Source organism: Amphiura filiformis, chromosome 9 (assembly GCF_039555335.1).
Source record: "Amphiura filiformis chromosome 9, Afil_fr2py, whole genome shotgun sequence".
Taxonomy (NCBI): Eukaryota; Metazoa; Echinodermata; class Ophiuroidea; order Amphilepidida; family Amphiuridae; genus Amphiura; species Amphiura filiformis.
Genome location: NC_092636.1, coordinates 50,893,527 through 50,918,787, shown reverse-complemented (window position 1 = coordinate 50,918,787; position 25,261 = coordinate 50,893,527). Strand labels below are relative to the sequence as shown.

General features: G+C 37.7%; 1 protein-coding gene across 3 annotated transcripts; it reads left to right on the top strand.

The window, feature by feature from the left end:
• The first annotated feature begins 1,047 nt into the window (after positions 1-1,047).
• On the top strand, positions 1,048-21,418 carry LOC140161119 (ankyrin repeat and LEM domain-containing protein 2-like). 3 transcript variants are annotated; one of them, XM_072184527.1, is made up of 13 exons: positions 1,048-1,522; positions 3,164-3,351; positions 4,654-4,818; positions 6,615-6,926; positions 8,860-8,982; positions 9,941-10,001; positions 11,321-11,505; positions 13,552-13,658; positions 14,526-14,674; positions 15,412-15,588; positions 15,643-16,084; positions 19,782-19,910; positions 21,150-21,418. In XM_072184527.1, exons 1-13 carry the CDS (start codon positions 1,132-1,134, stop codon positions 21,406-21,408), a joined length of 2,688 nt encoding a protein of 895 aa, XP_072040628.1. In that variant the 5' UTR covers positions 1,048-1,131; the 3' UTR covers positions 21,409-21,418. The 3 variants fall into 3 exon arrangements, with proteins under 3 accessions (XP_072040628.1, XP_072040627.1, XP_072040626.1); XM_072184526.1 differs by having other exon boundaries at positions 15,415-16,084; XM_072184525.1 differs by having other exon boundaries at positions 15,412-16,084.
• The last annotated feature ends 3,843 nt before the right edge of the window (positions 21,419-25,261 follow it).

The following is a 25,261-nucleotide window of genomic DNA, read 5'->3' as shown; positions in this document are numbered from 1 at the left end:
GGACTTTGAATTGTAAGCAGAACTTTACCCCTGGACTTTGCTCTCTAAAAACACACTGTCAAACATACTTGTTTATCAGTCCATTAACCACAAGTACGCGCTAGATGTTTGATGAGAGATTAACTTTTGCGTCGACACAAAAGCGCCGCAAATACCACAGACAGTTGTGTACGGTGTAGTTAATGGTAATGGCGCGGGCCCAGAAGATTTAAACCATAGCGAGATATGGGCGACCAATCACAAGGCAGATCCATTTAAAGATGCATTACATCATGGCCAATTTTAGTTAGGCCAGAAATTGGCCTAACTCTCCATAGAGTCCCATGTTAAAAATCTTAACCGCAAGGCAAAGTCAGTAGTCTACTTGGGAAGCTAACAAAGAGAGGGAGTAGGGTGACTGAAAAGATCAGATGTGAAAATCTATCAATTGTGCACACATTAATTAAATCAGAGTTTTAAGCTTAAATACAATATTCAGAGTATGCACAATGGGCAAGTGGACTACTTTTTTTTTTTTTTTTTTTTTTACCCGGTTACCCGCCCGAAAAATGCGCCGTGTACCCGGGCACAAAATTACCCGAAAATCACACCCCTAATAATAACCCATTGTGACTGAACGCAATGATGTGTGATGCTATAATTTGGACCACATGTGTAAAACAAATAAGGCTACCCATGCCTTTCTACACGTTTGCATTTTGTCAAATATTTTTCGATTTATGTCAAACAGTATTTAGGGGGGAACTTATAAGTTGTGGACCCTATACAATGGAACTATGCACTCTAATACTGGATATGATCACGTGAAAATAAGGAGTGTTGGCTCAGGAGCTACTTTTTCATAAAAATGGTACTTGGTTCAATAAAATTAACTAGGAACCAGGTGCCATTTCTGATCACCAAGGGCCAATAAAAATAAAGATGTGCTGAATGAGTTTCTGGGGCCAAGCGGCTCCCGTCTCCCACTTATTTTCACCCTTGTTCCCAAAGTAGAGCAACCCATCAGTGATAGCCATTCTCTGATTTCCAGTAAATTTTGTAAATTTTGTGTATAAATGTTGAATTTGTTCTTTTTAGAGATCAACTATGTAAATCTTTACCAGATATTCATAAAGAGTTAGACATTGAGCCATGGATGCCATATTGCAGCGACTCTCCCAGATATCAGATGCTGAGCTGAGAACAGAATTAAAGGCTGCAGGACAGCCATGTGGTGGCATTGCAAAAACAACAAGGAAGTTCTTTGAGAAACGACTAGCAAAACATCTCCTAGCAACAACTGGGTGTGGTCAAGATGCCACAGACAATGGACCAAAGCCCTGGGATGGTGAAAAAAGGGATAAATTGGAGACAACTGATGGCATGGATCAGCAGCAAGTGAATGTGGAATCGAAGACAAAGGATGTGAAGAAGGAAGCAGATGTGAAGAAGAGTTGTTCATCAGATGGTTTGTTTTATGTGGTTCAGCTGTCTACAGAGGATATGGATACTATGGATGTGCCTGATGCACCCACATTCAAAGGTGGGTATTTCAATTTGTCATTCCATCCTGTGTCTTATACCATTCTCCACTTGCACGGAATCGCCATATTGAAACGATGATGCGGGGAGAGCCTCGCTTTGGTACGCGACCATGGCGACCGTGCAAGTGGCGAATAGCTACTCATCTGTCTGTCTTTTGGGACAGGGAGCAGGGTCTTAGCTAGGATTTGATAAGTGCCCGTCATTTTCACCAAAAGTCCCTGTCAAAATTTTGACTTCGAAAACATAAACCAGACGTCTGATGTGGGAGTCAATCAGTTCTAGAATAGATATTGCTACATGTATAGCCATTTGAATTCCCAGAACTTACCAAGGTTAGCAACTATTTTAAACTGTTGCAATTTGGTAGTTCACAGCATCTTGCAAATGGTAGTGAGCTTTGGCAAAAATTACATTGATCATTTCATAGTGAACGACAGCGTGTAGAAGAATTCAAATATATATCACAAATATACTTTTGTAGGTCCTGTGGTTCTTGAGTTCTGTTGTAAAGAGGGCTGAAACAACAACACTTTTGTAAAACGTACTTAACTCGTTAACAATAAATCAAGCAAGTTTTCAAAATATATGATTTGTATAGAATGAACTTTTGTAAAACATCAAAGTGTTATTTTTCAATAATAAATAAAGAAAATTTACTTTTTTTTTGGGGGGGGCTGTTTCACCAACAATACCTAGTCTACCCTTAAAGCAGTATTCTTAGAATTAAGCATCTACCAGATGCATCCCAGGAGCAAACTGTCCACCCAAAATGATAGGGGAACAGGTGGTTGGCCAACACATTGATAGGGAATTTGCCTGGGACAAACAAAATTTAATGCTTTAGACAGATAGATGCTAAATTAAAATTAAAGCTGTTGAAAATATATAGTAACTTTAAGTAGATCAGATTTGCAAAACAAAATCATGGCAACACACATTTAAACTGCTTTGACTCCCCTTTGCCCCCCCAAATTTGGTTAACATTTTAAAGGTCAAATTAGGATGGACAATTTCATTCAAATGACTGGTAAACTTTAATTCTATCGAACACACTATTCCAAACTGATGTGACTCAAGTTCACTTTAGTTTCACAGCAGAATCAACAAGGCATTTATCCTGTACATATCACAGTTATTTTCATCCATCTGGAAAATATAGATCATACGCATGCATCCATTTCCAATATGCAATATTAGATTAACTTTGAATGAGCTTATAATGGAATTGAAAAGTTTCAAAACTCAAGCGGTTCCAATATTACAGACCTGCCAATTGTCCCGCATTTTGTATAAGTTAATACATGTACCTTCAGAAGACATAGCATGTGTAGCATGATTTTGTAGACTTCTGATTTAGCAAATAGTGATTTTAGTGCTGTGATCCTTGAGGCATGTGCATGCAGTGGCGGAACCAGGAATTTTTTTTTCGGGGGCAAAGTGAATTTCGATGGGGGGGCAATGCAAAATTGCCGCAAAAAGTGGAAATTTACGTGATTTTGGGGTTTTGCCTCAAAAGTGGGGGGGAAAAAATATTTGCCCCCGAAAAATACTTGCCCCAGTGGCGCCGCCACTGTGCATGTAGGGTGCACAATACCATGTTTGTAGTTAAAATTATTAATATTTGTTTTTCTCTTGACAGTACCTCTCTGCGGTGCCCGTGTGTATGAGAACAGAAAGGAGGCATTTGATATGATGAAGAAAAATAAAGGTGCACGTTTCAAAGTGTTCAAGAGCCAACAAGAAGCCGAGACATTTGTTAACTCCCATCAAGATTTGAGTACTCCTAAAAGAACTGAACCAGTTTCACGGACAGGTGCTACCAATGTGGTAAGTGATTGGCTGGTGTTGACTCTCTGACAACACAAGAAATAAGGCAGCTGTTTATAAATAATATTAAACCTTGCAACCAAAGTGAGGGTTGATTTTGCAGTGACTATCTTTTCGAATTTGCAGGAGAGCATCAAAAAGCTCTTCAGGAGCCTTCAAGGAGAGCTGTTTAGAGCATTTGCAATAATAGAATGTAAGGAGAGAATGGTCAATATCTGAAATGAAAGAAAACATCCTTGCGGTCGTTATGTTGCCCTGATTTTGAAATCATCCATTTACTTTTTGACTATCAGGTCATGAACTGCTACCTTATTTATAATATTGTGCTGTTATATAATGCATTGTTTAGTAGTGATGTAAAGAAGTCACTGGAGGCAGTATTGAATCCAGCATGGTAACCTACACATACGTACAAGGGCATTTTGTTGGAATGCTTGTGTAGCAACTGCATAAAAAAGCACATTTCAAATGGAATAGCTCAATATGAAATTGTTACCTATCACATAATGGACTATTCCAGTTGACATCCATACACCACCTATGGAAGACCTAGTTGAGTTACCTGAATGGGTGACTGCAATTGAAATCTACACTCCCTGTGTGGGAGATTAAAGTCATGTCTTCCATAGGGGGGTATAGATTTCAACTAGAATATCCCAATGTAGGTAGGCCTTCACAGATCAGGGGGTGTAGATATCAGATGGTGTTACCCATTAACAGGTAACCCCATTTGAAATTTACACTCCCTGTGGAAGAATAAGGTCATGTCTTAGGGGTGTATGGATTTCAACTGGAATAGCCCAATGCCTGTTCCATCAATGCCATCAAGAAGTACTTCAAGACCTTTTATTCTCATTTTTTCTTTTGTCATATCTTACTGTATGGCATTTATTTTGTCTGTGAATAGCATATTTACTGGTTTAAGGGATCTAAAATGAGCGTTTATTGCGTTTCGACAGTATTTTTTGTGGGACATGAGAGCACCTCAGACCTATCGAATTGCATTCTGAATACGAAGCATGTCTTCCCACCTACATACACTTTAAGTATAAATCATCAGATTTATAAAGTTTACTTCAAGTACTGTTAAATATCAAAAATATCAATTTTTAATGATTTGCCATAAAATGTGTATTAAATTGTGAATTTCAAAAATCAAAATTATTTGATATCAGAATGACATTCTTCGTATTCAGAATGCAATTCGATATGTCTGATGTGCTCTAATGTCCCAAAATAAATACTGTCCAAACGTTCATACCCCAGCCCTTAATAATAATAACAACAATTGTTACTCCACAGCAAGTTGTTAGTGAAAGTGCCAATTGTTTCCAGTCGCCTAAAAACCAGCAGCTTGTGGGTCTCCGCAAAGCCATAGAAGCCAACGACCAGGAACAATACACAAAGATTATCTGGAATAACCCTAGATATCTTATCAGCTCTGGAGACACACCAACTATTATGAAGGCAAGTCAGATTTGTTTCAATATCAACAGGTATTTCAATGACCGTTTCAAGGATACCATGATCAGTCTATCTAAATTCTAAACAGAGAAAAAATTCTGCCTAATTACAGAGGTGTGAATACTGCTGTGAAATGGCTTACCACAATCTTTGAGACACTGACCGATTAACAGCCCTTTGGCATACCGTATTGTTCCTAATAAGTGCCCAGTCTCTATTAAACGCCCAACCCCCAAGATTTTCCAAAATCAAAATTGAACCATATTTGAAAAAAAAAATGTTAGATCATATAGGTTTCATTGGATTATAGGAAGTTTATTTCTCATGATGATAAGCCATTCTCCCTGCAAACAGGTGCATCTAAAACTGGAATGGGTGGTGTTATTTTGGTCATTTAATGTAAAAACGTACACACAAAATTGATCCCTAATAAACGCCCACCCTTCATGAAATGTCACGGCTCGTGGGCACTTATTAGGAACAATATGGTACTTGTGTAAAGCAAGGCCAATGACTACTGGAGTGACCAGTCATGTTGTATACACATACAGTTGTTGTCAAGTACCCAATTATCTATAAAGACACTGCCTAATTAGTGAACGATTAGTGGTTTCTGTTTAGATAAGTCAAGTCAAGTCAAGTAAGTCAAGTTTAGATAGACTGATAGGTTCCAGTTGTGTTGAAAACTCCTATTCCAGTTTAAATCCATACACACATTACAGAATACATGACCCTAACCCTAACACCAGTAAAAACCACAAAATACCACAATGAAAAATTAGGCGCATGCATGGATCCCAGGGTCTGCGATGACGCAATGACCCTAAGTGTGATATGCTCACGGAATTGCTGGCCGGGCAGCGATAACCTGTGCAGCTACCAGTCCGCGATCGTGGGCTTGGCATGCGGGGGGTCAAAGGTTCAAATCCCGGGGTGCCTAGTCAAAAATTCTTGTTCTTCTTGAAAAATTTGGATCGTCTTTGACTTCCGATATCAAAAAGCATGGGTCAGTGTTAGGGTTAATCTCCTACACAGGGTGTGTAGATTTCAAATGTAGACACCCAATCAAGTAACCTCATTTAAAATTCAGACTCCCTGTGTGGAAGGTTAAGGTCATGTCTTCTCCTTAGGGAGAGTATGGATTTTATACTAGGAAAACCTTATCAAGCATTGTCTTCTTTTCAATTGGAAGTCATTCTGTTGTTCATCACAAAGTGGTGCGCAAATATTTTTTTTTCAATCCAAATCCTATCACATCCAAAGATTTAATAAATTTGCCAAATTTATGCATGGATGTGACTTGTATACAACTTGATCAAATTGGCCACAAGTAACATTTATGTACTCCGCATATTTTTCTAATGACTTTTCTTGGCTGTGTGGTTCTAAGAGTGTATGAAATCATCAGAAGATTCATATTGCTGGCATTATGAAATTGAATACCTACATATAAGAGGAAGAAGGGCCCAACTCCATCTCCATGATATTCCCAATATTTGTGGAAGAAAGGCCCAACTCCATGGAGTTGGGCCTTTCTACCATTGATATCATGATTAAGTGCTTTGTGGAGCGCCATATAAATGTTTTATAATAATAATACATGTAAGTGTACTTGGGAAGACTATTAAGAGAGTGGAATTGAGCCCTTTCACACACAAGAGAGAACTGTCTGCTAGCAATAAAATGCTGGGTCTAAGTCATCTTTGTAAAATGGTGGAGTTGGGCCCTCCTTTCACTTACATACTCAATTGTGAATCATGACAACAGCTGCTCACTGTTCGATATATTCTGCCCTACAGGAAGGACCACGGTACAATGCGTTGCATGTGACAGCACTGGGGAATCTTGCCTCAATGTGTCGCCTCATCATAGAGACATTAGAAGACCCTCAATTCTTTGCTTTGTTATACTCTCCCCTACAGGAAGGACCACGGTACAATGCGTTGCATGTGACAGCACTGGGGAATCTTGCCTCAATGTGTCGCCTCATCATAGAGACATTAGAAGACCCTCAATTCTTTGCTTTGATGTATCCAGAAGACTCACCAGAAACACGCCAGAAGAGACAACAGGTCCTGTTAGACTTGTATCTCAATATGCCAGATAAAGGGGTAAGAGCAGATTTGTAACTTCCACAGAATTAAAACCAGACAACCCGTACACACATGGGGCAAATATTTGGGGTATTTGTGTTTTGTTTGAAATACACCTGAAACTAAATGGTACTTATGGGAGATACTAGACACACTGCATGTTTCGACACAATGACTGTGTCTAAGGAACGACACAACATGTGATAGTGTGGTTATCATGCAAATTTGTTTTTGTTCATATCCATGTAGGGAGTCCTGGTTCTTCTTGTCAATTCTGTGGTAACTTCAGATATAAAAACTTATTTTTTGTCAATCTATTTCATCCCACAATGATATTTTCATTAACCCTAACCATACTAAACAACACAAAACCACAGTTCACAAAGCATAGGCGCTGGCAAGTATCCTAGGTGATATGGGCGCGGAAAGCTTGGCCGGGCAAGCTACACCCTCGTGGCAAGGTAGGTCCGTGCACGTGTGTGGCACCCGAGTGTTCGGTGGTTCAAAACCGCATCCGAGAAAAAAGTTTTCTCTTCTTCTTTTTTCTTTCTTCCTTCCTCCTTTCCTTCCCCCTCGCCAAAAAGCAGCAAGGGCATTAGGGTTAAGAACACCTTAATTTTCCCCCTATATGTGTATCTTAACCCTAACCATATAACAACACAAAACCACAGTTCACAAAGCATAGGCACAGGCAGGTATCCCAGGTGATGTGATTGCGTCATCATGCGAACAGTCATGTGGTTGCGGAAAGCTTGGCCGGGCATGCTACACCCCCATGGCAAGGTAGGCCCGTGCACGTGTCTGGCACCTGAGGCCGAGTCGGTGGTTCAAAACCGCACCCGAGAAAAAGTTTTCTTCCTTCCTCCTTTCCTTCCCCTCTCCAAAAACCATGACTTAATTTTGTAATAATACTAAATCCAGAGGTGTGATTCGTCAGGATTTCTACTGATTTCAGGTTTTTTTGTGGCCAAAATTTACTGCAATAGTATTGATTTTCAGCCCATTTTGGGGGTATGTTAGCTCAATTTCACAGGATTTTCTACTTTCAGGATATTTCACGAACTTTGAATCTCACCCAGTAAACCATTATTCTTAAGTTGCATCACATGTGTATTCCTACCTTCAATCATGCTACATGTTTCCTGAAGACTGGTCCACTTAAGTGTTTCTCAATGAGCAAAAATATGCACATGCAGACTGTGTGAGAGACAACATGTAGCTTCAAATGAGTGAATGTTCTTAGTCATCCAGTAGTTTTGGAATTAAATCTAATACTGGAACTTACTTTTTGCAACTATTGCGACGTTGCGTCTGGAACCACCAGACTTCATCAGGCAGCTGACCCGCTGGACTGGTCACGTGATAGACGGCTAGCTCAGCAGCTTATGTTGGAGAAACCAAACAGGCGTTAAAAACCTGTATTGGTCAACATAGGAGACCAAGTACCAACAAAGCGCAAAACTCTGCTGTTTACCTCCATTTAAAGGACACTGGACACTCAATTAAGAACGAGGAAGTCATTATTCTAGACAAGGAGGAACAATGGCATAGGAGAGGCATAAAAGAAGCCATTTGGGAACGCATTGAGCAACCATCACTGAACAAGAAAGGGGGACTCCGCTTTAACTTATCTCATGCATGGGACGGGGCCATCGGGTCGATACCTAGCCGTCTATCATGTGACCAGTCCAGCGGGTCAGTTGCCTGATGAAGTCTGGTGGTTCCAGACACAACATGGAAATGGTTGCAAAAAATTGAGTTCCAGTATTAGATTTAATTCCAAAACTCAACATATAGCTTCTATTGATAAGACTAGTTTCTATTATTGACTCATTGAGTAATATAAATTGATATTTTCCCATTTTCCTTTGCTAAAAAAAAATAATTAGTTGGAAATAAGCAGCTGGCTCATCAACAGTTTATTAAATGACCATCTTTATTATTTCAACAGAATTGTGAGACTCCACTGCATTTTGCCAGTAAATTTGGCAATGCTGATGTTGTTGAGGTGTTGGTGGACAATGTCATGTGTGATAAAACAGTCAAAAATAAATATGGACAAACAGCAAAACAGGTATATGTAATAAGATATTTTAAGGATATTTCTTATCACAAAGTTTTGGATTGATTGTATTTGAGATCCAGCACAGTAATAAATAAATGTTGCTTGGCTTGTAATTTTGAGTAACTGATTCAAAGTGTCAATATGGATTTTCAAAATCTGTTATACATGTGTACCAAACTTTGGCTATTCCATTTAAATTACACACTTTCCCTGTAGAAGATTTAGCAATATTCTGCAACAGAGGGGTATCAATTTTGAATAGAATATACAATTGGGTAATTTTCATTTGAAATACTTACTCCAGTTGTGGAAGATATAGGTAAAGCCATAATACAAGGGGAGTATGGGTTTTAAAATGATTAACTCAACTAAATACCCCTGTGGAAGATATTTCCAAAATCTTCCACTGGGGTAGTGTAAATTTCAAGTGTAATATCCCATTTTTGTAGTTGTCCACTGCGGCCTAAAGTACTCTTTTCATTAAATAACAAATCAGGGGCTAGCAGTAATAAGAAGTACAGCACAGCCATGATCTTGAGTTTCATATAGGTTACGCTGGGACAATTTTAAAAGCCATTGTTTTATAACTTCATGATAAGTTCAAGCTAGCTCACTTTTTTTTTTTGTTCATATCGGCACTGTGAGCCTTGACTTCATACCGATATATACTAGTGGAGTCTATTGTAAAAATATCATTTAAATGAACACAGTTTCCAACAGCATGACGATTATCCGCATACACTGAATGCAACCATGTCAACTCACTTGTGATTGGTTAATATTTTCATTTTAAAAGTATCCATGGTTGTGTGTTCATATTGAAATAAGATCGCAGTTGGATAGCGTACAGCTGTTGGCAACTGTGTTCATTCAAATGAATTTTTTACGATAGTACCAAACAAGCTTTAATGACTGGTATAAACATGCCAAACTGGAATTTCTCATTTTATTTCAATTATGTATCTAGATTGCCTGCAGCCGATCTGGTGACAATTCTACCAAGAAGAGAATCATTCATCTATTAGAAGGTACATAGGGTTATTTCTAGTTGAAATTTTAAACACCTCCTGTGGAAGACATGACCTTAATCTCGTACACAGGGAGTCTGAATTTCAAATGGAGTCACCCATTCAGTTAACCCCATTTGAGATTCACAATCCCTGTGTGGGAGATTAAGATCTCACACCACCAAGTCCCAGAGATATGTGCTAAATTTGCCTAAAGAATACGTCACAGGAGCGACTCAGTTCTTAGCGACAGCTATGATAGTTGAATTCAGGCCTTGCCTGATCCCTCTGGCTGGGTAAAAATAGGTTGACCATCATTATTTTTTAAGACAGGCTTTCAAAGTCTGTGAAGTCTGGGAATTACCTAATTTACATGCAAAACCATGCCAGTATTTCTGTACAGAGAACAGAAGAAAAAGGCTGATTAAAATCATTAAAAATTACTTGATCTCTCCCATTTGTGGTACACTTGCAGGATTTAACATTGCTAATCATGACCAATCCATATTTAGCCAAAATTAGGCAAATATCTGCTAATTTTAATGCTTAGTTTAGGAGTAAATGATTTTTTTCTGAGAATTGAAATTAAGGACGCACGACCATATAATACTGTTTGTTGGTGTGGTGGAATGGCCCATTAGGACAGGATATGGTGAACACTAGACGATCAAAGATCAAGTAATGAAGTGAAGTCAAAATGAGATTATCTTCAGTGTCATTAGTGACATTACCAAAAATATACATTTAGTTTGCACATTTATGCCTTTGGAATTTGTAGATTAAAATGACATGTTAATTTCCTGTGGAAATCATATTTGTTTGTATAGTTTGATCAGCTCTAAATAGGTGGTAAATGTTAGGCTTTTATCACTACGCCGAAAAGTAGACCCATGTTCAGAGTGCTATTAGTTGACCTGTCTGGCCTATATTTTGTGTGTTAAAGAAAGTAGACAAAGTACAGGACTTCAATTAATAATTTGTGATGCTTCTGGCGAGATATCACAAGACAATTCTCAAAATAAAATATTTTGATATTAATCCGCGATGTTATAAGGCCCGCCGATTACGAGCTGATCAAAGTATAGTAGAAATATACTGTATAGTGGGAAATTTTTGCAGGGGTTTAATTTTTGTGCTTTTCGCGATTGATCGGATATCTGCCGATATCGAATCGAATCGATATCGAATCGGTAGACAAATGTTTTTTATTTCTGTCAATGTAAGAGGTACATGTAGGTACTATTATTCAATCATTTATTTACCCAATTGGAAACTCCTATTGACACCTGTAATATGTAGTTGCAACCACCTAACATATCTTGTTTGTCCTCACATTTTAGATAATTACTATGTACCGCTGCTAAGATCAGAAGATAATTCTACACAACCTGTGATTGGTGAATTATGGTCACCTGACAAAGCTGGAATGCAACAAGTGAATTCTGGGATACGTGCAAGAGAAGAAAGTCCTGTAGATGCCAATATCTGTACCAAAGCCTATGCTGGACCCATGTCGCCATCAGAGGTAAGAAATAATGTTGTATGCTGTTCGGGCGGGGGCTTAACTTATATTTTAGTAGTGTTGTGCCAAACTGATTTTGAGGCAAAATAGGGGCATGGTCTTAAATTTCAATGTTTTTTTATTATACGCAGTGGAGCTCAAAAATTCCTAATTTGTCCAAATTTGTCAGTGTTTGAGACCCAAATAGCTGGCGCATGATCTGAATATGGGTCTTAAAGGGTGACTCCAGCAATCATAACATTTATGCCTTATATTATGTTAAAAAAATATTTATCAAGCACAAATCACATGGTTTTATTTAAAACAAACTCATATTGACCATAAAAACGATTAAAAACATTCGGCTCTCAACACGCGATATTCAAAATGATGTCCCAGTAATACAATGAAGGCTGACGACAAATGAGCACAAATAACCATAACGTCATTGCACTTAGACAATTTCGGCACGGAAATTTTAAACATTGCATGTTGAGAGCCGAATGTTTCTATTCGTTTGTTTATGGTCAATATGAGTTTGTTTTAAATAAAACCATGTGATTTGTGCTTGATAATTATTTTTCTAACATATAAAGCATAATGTTATGATTGCCGGAGACCCCCTTTAAGGAATTACCGGAGAGTCAGACCATTGACCACTGCACATGTCATACCCATACCACCTTAATTTGTGTGTGCCCCCCTCCCCCTGGGTGCTTTTAAGTTATCTATAAAGACACTGCCTAGTTGTATATTGTATAATATAAGATAAACTTGCAGCATTCACTGCTTCTCTTCATTGTATCAGAGTTCCCATTGAGATGATTGATGGCACTCTGTAGCAATTTTTCAATTGAATTTCATCAAATTTCTTAGTGGGAGGTTCCTTTGTTGCTACACTTGTGACGTCAATGCAAGAAGCTATTATACTTCCCTTCCAAGTATTGACACCCACTTCATAATAATTAAGGAAGTGAAGCCTCTATATGTAACAGTACATTGTCAATTCATGATAAAGAAGCCAGCTAATATAGCCTGCTGTAGTATGGTTGCAAGTACAAGTGTGTCTGAACAGAGAAGATAAGAAGAAAAAACTTCTCATCTTCTCGGGTCTGAAATATGCCAAGTATTTTGACAAACTACAAATTAAGCCCATTTTATGATAATGTTTTGCCTTCATTGTGTTAATTTTATGCATTACATGATCAAAAACTAATAATTTTCAATGTAAATTCCATCAACTTGGGATATTATTAAGGACAACATTTGTTTATTTTTGCTTACATACATGTATGACATGGTTGTACTGCAGAAATGAAGGTGTATCATAATGGATTAATTATGTAATGTGTACAAAGATAAAATATTGTTAAAATAATGGGCCAAACACAGCCAAAGCCACTCCACACTAGGCTACATATTAGACAGAGAATAAAGAAAAGAAACAAAAAACTATTTTTCAATCTACTCTGATTGGTGATCAACAATGCAATGAACAAACTTGATTTTTTTCATGACCAAACGCCCCAAGTAACGATAACACCCATAGGTTATATGAAGGGACTGGAAAAAACATTTGAATAAAAACAGGTAACATTTGGTAGTAGGTACATGAACATGTAGTATATAACAGTGACCTAACCCGGAAATGACATGGCCTGGAAATGACATGGCCTGGTAATGGCATCTGGCAGTAAAAGTCCCCCAACAGATTTTGTGCATAAGACAAGTAGGATGTTCTTTGCCTTCCAGGTCTTCTTTTACAATGCAATAGGATGTAAAGATCTTCCAGAAGGCCTGCACCAACATTTGCCCTATAATACTAGCTATAAATTGTCATCTTACTTTACAAATTCCAAGATAAATTATGAAACTGTGACCAAATTAGGCTGTGCCTTCCTTGTTATTATTATATTGCTATATTGCTATATTTGCCTGTATCCCAACAATGGATAAGAGACATCTCATCGGACATGTGTTTTTGTGTGTCTTTTTTAGCATTTCTAATCATAATTAAACCATTACTACTAGTACTAACATTTCCCATCATATGTTTGATTTTCACACCAGGCTGAGACATTCCATAAGCATCTACGCACTCCTCCATCGGCAGAAAGTAAGAGAGCTGCAGCCATAAGAAGAGCTGACAGTGACAAAGGCTTGGAAAGAGTAGCCAGGTTTGTAGTGTCTGAATGCCCGCCATGTTGAAGGTTCGCTATGTCGATGGTTTGTAATGTTGAAAATACACAAAATAAGATTTGCTATGGCAAATATACAATAAGGTTTGCTATGTTGATTATAAAATAAGTTACATTTGGGTTAGGATTAGGGTAGAGTCAAAATAGTGAGCCTTATTTCATTTTCGACATAGCGAACCTTTGACATACATAGCTAGCTGTTACCAGGTATGTTGCAATATTGACTGTTCTTGGTACGTATTACCAAAGAGGCTTGAGTCCAGACTCTACTATGTTTGTGTGTCTCTCATGGAGAAGAATTTGGTTTACCTCTGGTTTTGTTTTTCACCACATAGCTGACAAACTTTGATGTAAAGTGCTTATTTGTTTGCCTTGGGTGTACAGGGCTATAATGTGTGCCAAGCACTACATGGTCAAAACTTTGTAACACTTTAGCTTAAGGACACCAATTATTTCATTTTGCCTTTGTCCATATAATGCTGGTGGTACATTATTTTGGTTCCCATGCATTCCATCTGACAGATTTCCCATATGGATGTATGTGGGTCCAGACTCTCTATACCATACTTTGTCACCTCCAGTGGTAGTGATGTAGGGGTGTATTTTGCTGGTCGTAGTATCTAATCGCACTCGTTAACCTAATCCTGCGGAACATAAATTATATGCACGCTTTCAAGGGCACATGATTTGTGGGCACCTTGCGGTGCAATCATTTAAAAGCACTGACCTCACTACCAAGCTAGGGAACCTTTGTCTAGACACCCAGAGGTCCTGGATTCAAATCCAGAACAGCCTTTGTTGTCAACTATAAGATGATAATTTGATGTAAACTGTTTTATTTTATAGAGAATTGGCACGTTCCATGCATGTACCATGGGCTGAATACTGGGATTTTCTTGATGCCTATGTGGACCTTTCTTCATCAGAAGGTCTGATTCAATTAGAAGAATATCTGCAAGGGAGGCAACATTCTCAAAAGAAAGTCATATCTAAGAGTAAGTATTCCCCTCACATACATAGATTCATTTTATATTTAAAAAAATTAGAAATGGTTCTACACTGCAATTAATTATACTTCTATAATGTGTCCATTACATAAATAGCAGTGGCAACACAATTTCCAATTTTGTTCATATATTTTACTTTATTTGAGAGGACCCTACTGCAGCAACTCTACTGGTAAAACCTTGGGAGTTTCTTGGGGTTCTGCCCCTGGAACCTCATCCCCCAGGTACTCCTAAGTGCATCTCTGAACAGTATGTTTTAATGATTTGCATGCTAGCAATAGGCTTCAATATAAAAAGTCAAAGTTTTGAGACATTTTCTCAAAATATCAAGACTTGAGAGCTATCTCAAGAACCACTGATTCAATAGTGGGCTTGTTTGTACTCATTTTAATGCATTTGTCATGTTGATTCCAAATATGGTCATGAAAATGTACCATAATGAAAGTTTGGAGTTTTTAAAGAAAATTTGCAACTTGTTATCTTCAGTCGAGACCCATTTGGATAGGTTTTTGAGACTTGGTGTTCCTGGCTTTATTGATACTAGCATATTTTGGTTTTTATAAAGCAGAGCTATAAAAATCAGATTGAGAATGCCTACAAGAAAGTTACAGAATGGATACAAGCAATACTAAAGTTGCACAAATTAACATATTAGATATGAAAATTACATTTAACAAAACATTATAATGAATCTAAGATAGCAAAAACTATGTGTGTTTTTCCAGTAGCCGGAGGTGATCAAACCAACCCAGCTAATGACAACAAACCAAGTACACCTACAGATGACATTGTATCCAATTTGATGGCAAGTTTTGAGAATCTTAACATTGCATCCAATAGTGAAACCGTCTCACATGACATACCAAACAGAACTGATACATCAGATGTCATGGCTACATCAGGTGCTATGGGTACATCAGATTCTAAAAGTACATCAGATGTCATGGCTACATCAGATTCTATGGAAGAACAAGAACAGATGACAAGAAATGCAAACAGTGTTCCCATGGCAACAGATATCAGTAATTTTACAGATAGAACTAAATCTTCACCTTTGTCTGCCGATGAAGCTAACATAAATAATTTGGAGGCCAGTACTATTCCACAATTAGGGTCAAATTTACAAGAGCAAAAACATGATAATTTTGAAAATAACCAAAGTGGTCAACTTGGTGCAATAGCAGCTGCAGACAGGTGTGATGATAGTGAAACTAAACAAGTGTCATGTCCCAAAGATGATTTATGTGATGAAGATGAAAAAATGGATGTTGGTAACCAGCAGGAGAAGGGTGGAAATGGTGATGATGGTAGAGGGTTGATGGAGACACCAAAATCAAATGTGAGGAATCATCTTTTTGGCAGAGAATGTGACAATTCAGAACCGGTTTATCTTGTAGGGTAAGTTGAGCATGTCAGATTGTTACCATAATCATTTTAACAGATTCTGATATTCCGTTTGAATTGTATGCAAATGGAATTTTTCATGCTTGCAAATATTTCTTTTTCCTATAGGCCTTTAAGAATATATTGTGAAAAAATTGATGTGTATACACGCTCAGGTTGTCATATCGAAAATAGTAAATGCACGGGTGAAATGAGATACGACGGACATAGCAGTAACTTTATTTATAATTGCTAGCTTTCGACTATGTCTTCATCAGGCAACTCAACTACAAAGAAAATTGATATAAGAACTAAAAAAACCAAAAAACTAATTTATTAGTCTGAGAACTGGTATACTTTTTACCTCCCACAAGGTGTTCCCGGCAGATGACACTTTTGCCGGTGCACTTGTGTGTACCCAGCAGTTTACCAGAATCAGACTTTTTTTGGGGGGTAATTTGGCCTTAACCAGGAGATCTGTGATGTTTCGGGGACGTCTAATAGCAGTGAGGGGTGCTTCAGGGAAAATGTGTTGCATGAGATCCGATTTGTGGGGTTCTGGGAGGTGTTTTTGAATTATGGAACCAATAGCTTTGAGGCATGGGTGATAAGTGGTAACCAATGGGACACGGCGATTGACCTTTTTTATAGGTGAGGAGATAAGCATGGTTCAGTTGTTTAGCACGTTCAACTCGATGGTTAACCATTTCTTTATCATAATCGCATCTGAAGAAATGACCTTTTAACTTGTCGATTTTTGTGTCAGCTTCCTCAGGTTTATAGCATATCCTAATTGTACGAAGTGCCTGGCTATAAACAATACTTGTAAAGGTGTGGGGAGGATGGTAGGATGTATGAAGAAGGTACTGGTGTGAATCAGTGGGTTTACTATACACTGTGGTGGTGAGCTGATGGTCAAAATCCATGGAAACCATGATATCGAGGAATGGTATGCCGGTGGAAGACGTCTCAAAGGTGAACTTAATTGTTGGATGGGATTCATTGAGATGATTCTGGAATTCAATAAGGGTCTCAAGTGAGTCATTGCAAATGAAGAAAACATCATCAATGTACCGTTTCCAAACTAAAGGAGTGGTAGACGCTTTCCTCAACATATCCTCCTCAATGCTGGTCATGGTAGCATTGGCATAGCTAGGTGCCACATTGGTTCCCATTGTGGTCCCAGATAATTGGTGGTAGAAAACAGAGTCAAATTGGAATGTGTTTAGAGTAAGGATTAACTCTAATAACCGGATAAGATCCACAGTAGAAGGGGATTTGTTAGTGCGACTATTAAGGAGTCATATGATCAGTGCTAGTATACAGCTTACAGCGGCAGTGCAGAGCAAAGTGTTGGCTGGAAATGGGGAACGGATTTGGTTAAGGTCATTAATAATCTGAAGAAAATGGGTGGTATCTTTGATGTAAGACCGACTTTGATATAAAATTGGATCGGTTGAGCCCATATTTATTGGTCGAGCTATGAGTTTTAAAATATTGGACGAGACGTAGTCGAGTCCAATATTTTACAACTCATAGCGAGACAATAAATATTGGGCATAAAGCATGAAATTGTATCACTATTATGTTTTGGATCCAATATTATCACAACTTGGATCCTTCAAAACATAATAATGTGTGATAAGAGGCGGTAGATGAAAATCGACAAATATGGATATCTGTGTTGTGGGACAGCAGCAGCTAGAGACAATCGGGCGTCAGGCACAGGAGTGATGTTTTTATGTATCTTGGGCAAAAGATACAACTGAGAAGATCTGACTTCTTCAGGGATTAAAGCAGCACAGATCTTTTTAGTGACTTACTGACTTTCTGCAGATTTAAGTTGGTACGATCATTTTGGTAGGTTGCTGTGTCATTTAGCTGCCGCTTCCCTTCCATGATGTAATCTAGCCTGTCCATTAAGGCAATAGATCCACCTTTATCAACAGGTTTTATAATGAGGTCATGATTGTGCCGAAAATCCCTTAGAGCTTGTCTTTCAGATGAAAATAAATTGTCTGTTGGCTTCTTTGATGTTCTCGCCATGTGTTTAATTTCATTTGTGACTTCATCCAGAAAAACTTCAAGATATTGAAACTTTTGAGGAGGATTCCACTTGCTTTTAGTGGCTTGAAGTTTGGGAGAAGGTTCTTGAGTGGGTGCTTCATCAATGTCTTCTTTGAGGTGGTTTTTCCTCAAAGAAAGCCTGTATACGCATTCTGTGGCAAAATTCTTTATGGTCATTGTTAAGATTGTACATATCAATGTCAGGAGGTGTGGGGCAGAAACCTAAGAGATTGACAATAATGCACTTATGCAATTGAGTTATGGTGGTTTAACTTAACTTTAACTTTACTTAATCATTTATAAAGCGCCATCTATCTAGGCAGCCTAATCCAAGGCGCTATACAAAACAGAAACAAAAAACAACATAAGAAAATAAAAACATGAACAATACCTGATACCGACAAGAAGCACATTTAGCAAAAATACACTTTGAATTGGAACATGTGAAATCTAAAGCATATGGAAAAGTTACTTAAAAACATATTAAATATCATAAGCAGATTGGAACAAAAATGTTTTTTAACGATTCTTAAAAACATTAAGTGATACACAACAACGAATGTCCATAGGGAGAGTGTTCCAAAGTTTTGGTGCACATGAAGAGAATGCTCTATCACCATACGAGGAAAAAGTTTTTGTGTTGAAAGAAGAAATTTATCTGACGGCGGCGGCGTAAGTTGGTTTATATTATATAAGAAGGTGCAAGTCCATGTAGGGATTTCCCCTACCTTTTATGAAAATATATAAATTTTACAAAAGTTACTTGCCATAACAATGATGGGTCTTTTCAAATCGCAAAAGTTTTGTGCCGTGGATACCCAGCACAACACAAACATTATCCAGAAAATGTTCAAATGTCAGGTTATATAAAGGGTGCAATACCTTTTAATTAGATTCATAAAACATTTTTGAAAACTTGACACAAAACATTCTAACATTATGTTATTAAATATTAAGAAGATTTTTTTCAAAGGTGGTTGTAGGGATTTCAAATATAATATTTTAATAACATGTTCATCACCTTTATATAAGCTGACATTTAAATGTTATTAAAACGTTTTGGACATTTTTTCCCATTGAACATCCATTGCATGGTCATATCTGAATGCTATCCAATAACACTTATCAGCTATATACCATTTGGTTTCCTTGAGAGAGTAGTGTCCATGGGTGGTACACACACAGTCAAAGGCGATGTATCTGTAGGGCACCGTCACTTCACGCCACATTGCATTCTACACATGCACTGCCTTTTAATCGTGCATCTATCAAACACGGATGCTAGTGTCTTCAGATAGCCAAATGGCAGGGGTGTAGCAAGCGGGAGGACAGGGTGGACGAAGTCCAGGGGCCCCAATGGTTCAGGGGCCCCGAGCAAAAGCGAAAATGTAGTGGATTAGGGATAGGGGTGATAAAGTAGATGTTTTAGGGCCCCGCACTGCTCCTTGTCCATGGGCCCCTGAGGCTCTTGTTATGCCCCTGCCAAATAGACTATAGTATAGTGGTAGTGTTTTTATGCTTCAGTAATAGTTGTTGGTCTTGGGGGGAACTGAAATATGGCACTCAGATATCACAATAATCTAATTATCAATATGAGGAATGCTAAGGAATTAATTGCCATTCTTTTTTGTCTATGTTTGTACAGGAATGAACCAACCAAGTTAGATTTGGATGTTTTGAGAGCCGTCTCATATGCAGACAATTTAGATGACTATCCATGTATACAGCAATGGAGGCAACAGGTGGAACAAGTGCCTGAAGATAGGAGAAAAAGGTAAGCACAACTTGCCTAAATTTGCACTAAATTTATACTAAATTTGCACAAAATTTGTGTGAAATTAGCACCAAATTAAATGAGGAAAAACAGACTTTCGAAACAAAAAACATGGTTCTATATCGACTAGACCTTCCAAGTAGGGTTGGTCGCGTATTTTTTTGCTTCTGTTTATTGCAAAAATAACAGAAAAGTATTTCATGTTTGAATTTGAATAAAGATCAAAATCTATTAAATTTTGGCCCATTTGCAAAATAAGCCCTACAATGTCAGGTATCAGTTCTTGGTAGTTTTAGATTGCTGATCCCCATTTCTAACTGTTTCAAAGGGCTGAAATTGAATGGAATTGACAGTAAGATGTTTGTTGTTGCTGTAGAAATTGTGAAAACACAATCTTAGGTTAGGTTGTAAAAAACAGTTTTCTGTCAGGTCATTTCTTAAAAGATAATCACTGCTCAATAAAAAATTTAACATTAAGTTAATTTAGTGCATAACAGTGACATTTATAGGCCTTCATTGATCTTTTGATTTGCTCCCTTATACAGATCTAATTGGCAATTACAGATTGGTTTTAATATTGAATCAATATTTGTAGAAATGTCTATAATTAAATTGAACAGTTTTATTTTGCTATTTGGTTTTTAGTCATTTTTTTAGAACAAAACCTTTATTTAGACATACCAGTAATTGGAATTTGCTTTTTTTCCATAATTTTTTCAGCCTTTCCATATAAATTATAAGCGTTTGATATCCAGAGTTGATGTCCATTAAATGTAATGTTTTGCCCTCCCAAAAAAGATTCCCCTTCAACTTCATTTTTGAATTTTTAATGCTATAAAGGAAGTGATTAATTTTTATTTTTATTTCCATAATCATCATAATGGGCTATTCCATTTAAAATCCACACTCCCCCTGTGGAAGATTTTGGAAATATCTTCCACAGGGGAGTATTAATTTCAAATGGAATGAACACATTAGCAGCTCCATTTGAAACACACCCTCCCCTCTGTTGAAGATTCAGGTTGAATCCTTCTCAGAGGGTGTATGAAATTCAAATGGACCTGCGTAATGTACTCATTCCATTTGAAATTTATACTCCCCCTGTTGTAGATATTTCCAAAATCTTCCACAGGGGTAGTGTGGATTTTAAATGGAATAGCCCAATTTCTTTCCATAATCATAATAATCTATTCACTGCATAATAATTTAATTTCTTACATTTTCATTTATTACATTTAGGTGGCCCACACCTGCCAAGTCACCATGTGTATCAGCAACACCAGCCAATTCACCACGTAATATCTCTTCAACTCAGCGTCTATTACGATACAACAGTCCCATCCACACCGCCTCAGCTGCTAGAGTCCTCTTGGGTTCACCTCATCTGTTGCACCGTTCTCGTCATCTATCAGATCCTGGACTGGCTCGGAGGAGAGTGTATGCTACGAGTCCTAGAGGTCCTCAGCAGGATATGCCAAGGTTAATACTTTTTCCATGAGTAAATCAATTGAATACCTGAGTGGAAGAAGGGCCCAACTCCATCAAAACTGTTTTTGAGATATTAGGAAAAAACTAAATATTTTGAAAAGTTTTATAGGCATAATGTTTTCCTCTTCAGGGGACCTTTAATACATGAATATACAATATTTCATACATTCAAAATTAAATATGATGTTTCCATGGCAACGGTACAGGTCTTAATACGAACGGGAGTTGGGCCCTTCTTCCACTAATATACTGCGAGTGCCAGTTCCGTAAGCAGATGTGTTATAAATAGCTACAGAAATTTGGCAATTATCCATTAATTGCACAAGTAGAAGCATGTCAAGAAAGTTTATTGTAGTGAAAAGCAGATTTCATGGATGAACAAAATTCCTCTTTAACCCAATATTTGTGGAAAACGGGCCCAACTCCACGGAGTTGGGCCTTTCTTCCATGAAAACCATGATTAAGTGTACTTGAAAGACTATTTGGAGAGTTGATTTTGGCTCATCTTTCACACACAAGGAAGAACAATCTGTTGGCAATAATATGCTGGGTCTAACTCATTTTTGTTATAAATTTGAGTTGGGCCCTTCTTCCAATCAGGTATTCAATTGCATGTTGGCATATGAGAGACTTGGCAAACATAAAAAAAAAGGAAAGTTTTTTTATTTCAAACTCTAATGGTGACCCGCAGGTCAAATTGCTAGAATTGTACATTAAACACACCTAAACAGACACAATACAATTTTGCAGGCAGCAGCTTAATCAGCGCCAATATTGCAACATTGAAACAAACAACTATACAAACGTCTAATCTAACCCAACCCCATCCCCAGTAGGCAATGAGGATAAAGTGCCTTGCCCAAGGACACAACACGTTGGCACGAAAGGGGCTCGAACTCGCAACCTATGGATTATGAGTCGGGCGCAAACATAATTTGAAACTGTACTATGATATGATCAGTTTGTAATAGGCTTATTCATAACATCATAGATTGATATAGAATGGTGTACACATTGCTGGGCATAGTACCTACACAAACTGCATTTTGTGGTTTGTATGATGCATTTTTGTGAATTAATACTGGCTTAAGTTGGGACCTTATTGATACGCACATATAGAAACCAAATCTGGCCCATTACAAGCTGATCATATAGTATAATATGTTGTTCTCTTTGTTGATATACAAACAGAAATATGATGTTATCTTGAGAAGTAGGTATTATGGTGGTGAGCTTTCACACAGCCCTAATATGGATGAATGTGCATCTTCTATTCACTTTACTAGTGTAAAGATTCGCCTAATGGCTCTATGGGCTCACTTGACACTTTTGGAAATTTAAGCACAACATAAAAGTGCCCTCCCGTAAAATTCCCACCAGCAAATAATTGTTGTTGGGATTTCAGAGGAGGGAGCTCTCTATTCGAACATGACATTTACTCCAAAACAAAGTAGCCCATGTGCGCCATTAGGCGAATCTTTACGCTATTTATCTATTCCAACTTCAACGACACCTCATTATTTCCTTCGGACCTTTGATGTGTTGTAATGGTATTAACATTTTACTTTAAAAAAATCAATGTAACAGGACTGTTATGTACAGGGTGTCCCTGATAGAACTGTATCGTCGGAAACTGAATTGTTTGGGTATTATAGTACATAAACCAAACATAACTAAACTGGCCTCAAAAAGAAACTTATAATTTTTCACAAGGCCATATCTTAAATTCCTGTCCATAAAAATGAACAAAAATTGAACACAGGATTACTTCAATACTCTACTCTAAATACTGTTTAGCAACTAAACAGTTGTCCAACTGATACAACAGCAAAATGCACTGACATGGAACAGTTTCCTGGACAACATTCACAGCCCAATAATTGGCACCCAACACAAACAATCTGTGAGTAAATGGAATAGTGTGGAACAAGACCTGTTTCTTGAAGAAAGGGTGTGAAAAGCAGAAGCTTTCCACACTATTCCACTTACTCTTTGAAATAATCACCTGTGTAAGGATCTTAAACGCATTCTCACATATTTCTTTTGCTGTGTTCCAATTATTCGCCTGTGAATGTGGTCCCAGAAGCTGTTCCGTGTCAGTGTATTTTACTGTTGTGTCAGTTGGACAACTGTTTGGTTATTGACATGTATTTAGAGTAGAGTATTGAAGTAATCCTGTGTGTAATTTTTGTTCATTTTCGGGCCAGGATTTTAAGATATGACCTTGTGAAAAAATTATAAGTTTCTTTTTGAGGCCAGTTTAAATAACTGATGTGGTTGAGGAATATTTCAGCTATCACATACTTTTTGAATTTTGACAATTGACCGCTCCGTTTTTGAAATAAAAGAATGTTACAAAACTACCTCATTTTCAGCCCGTTCCACGGAGTCAAATATCTATCAATGACAATAGACGCTGATGATGCGCAGTGATTAGTACTCCGAATACAGATTATCGATTGATATTTGAATCCATCGAAACGTTTTAAAATGAGGGAGTTTAGTAAAAATTTTATATTTCCCGAACGGTGTGGTCAATTGTCATAATTCAAAAAGTATGCGATAGCTGATTTATTTCTCAACCACACCAATTATTTAGTTATGTTTAGTTGTGGCATTAAATACCCAAACAATTAAGTTTCTGATGATACAGTTCTTTCAGGGACACCCTGTAGTGTTAGTGTGCATGCCAATCCAGTGAACATTTGCCTATCAGCAGTCAAGTTAGCTCAATCGATAAGGCGTTCGACTATGGTGCGAGAGGTTGCGGGTTCAAACCCTGGCGGTGTTTAGTACGCTCTCGTGGTAAAAATTGAGTTAGCTTGAAATTCCCCTGGACAAAGAACTTACTGCTAATTTGTCTCGTTGTAACCCGTACAAAACTCGGGGAGCTGATCCTGGTTGCAAAGGTTATTTGTGGAATGTCTAGGGTGTGCGCTCTTGAAGCAGCAAAGTCCCTGAATTGTTGTTTAATGGTTTATGGAATGATGTGGGGCCGTAGTGGTCAGCGATAACCTGTAAAGTGTGCTGAGGCTTGTGGATCAACGTCTAGGCGTTGTGCCTATGCATAACGCACTATAAACCACTGCGCTTTTTTTAAATCCTACATAGGAACATATGTGACATGATCTGGTCCATGGGGGCCAAAGGAGGCATTTTTGAAAATTGAGTTACTGTAATTATTACATTATACATACAATAGACTGTCATTTACTGAAAACACCAAAGGTCTAGCATACTTAGTTCTAAAGTTATGAAGTTTTTTGATGTCTATTTTCTTATGTATTTTATTGCTTTTTACTCCATATTTTTACCTTTTTCTCAGTTTCAAATTTGCCGCCTTTGGCCCCCATGGACCAGATCGTGTCACATTTAGGCATGAGGTGTCACTGGAATTGGAACAGATAAACAATGTAGTTCCTTTTTCCATGATTCTATTTGACTCACACTGAAAAAGGTAGTAAATTCAAGGAGATGAAAACAATGTTACTGTCTTCTGGCTGCTGTAGGTTGGTTTTAAACTATATGGCACTTTACCATATGTGAGTGGACACTACGAATGAGCCGTAAACTCGGCAAATTGTATTCTGAGTTAAAGTGTAAAATGTGTGTGAAGGTCGTATTCATAGGTGTCTCAATTCGTTCTATGTTCAAAAAGAGACGCATGTAGCAACCGACAAGAAGTACCTTTTGTTGTGACTCGTCACATATTTTCTAAACACGAAATAAAACAAAATTGACCGGGCCGACTTTACGGCTGATTCGCTGTGTCCAGTCACATGAGGGTCATTGAACAAGTTATATATATATATGTGTATCGATGATTTGCTCAAAACTCTTTACACTTATGAGGATGGGGCGCT

Coding starts and splice junctions, on each gene's coding strand:
- LOC140161119 (XM_072184525.1), top strand. CDS start 1,132: ATGGATGCCATATTGCAGCGACTCTCCCAGATATCAGATGCTGAGCTG. Junction 10,002..11,320: donor AATCATTCATCTATTAGAAG/GTACATAGGGTT, acceptor CTCACATTTTAG/ATAATTACTATGTACCGCTG. Junction 13,659..14,525: donor GGCTTGGAAAGAGTAGCCAG/GTTTGTAGTGTC, acceptor TTTATTTTATAG/AGAATTGGCACGTTCCATGC.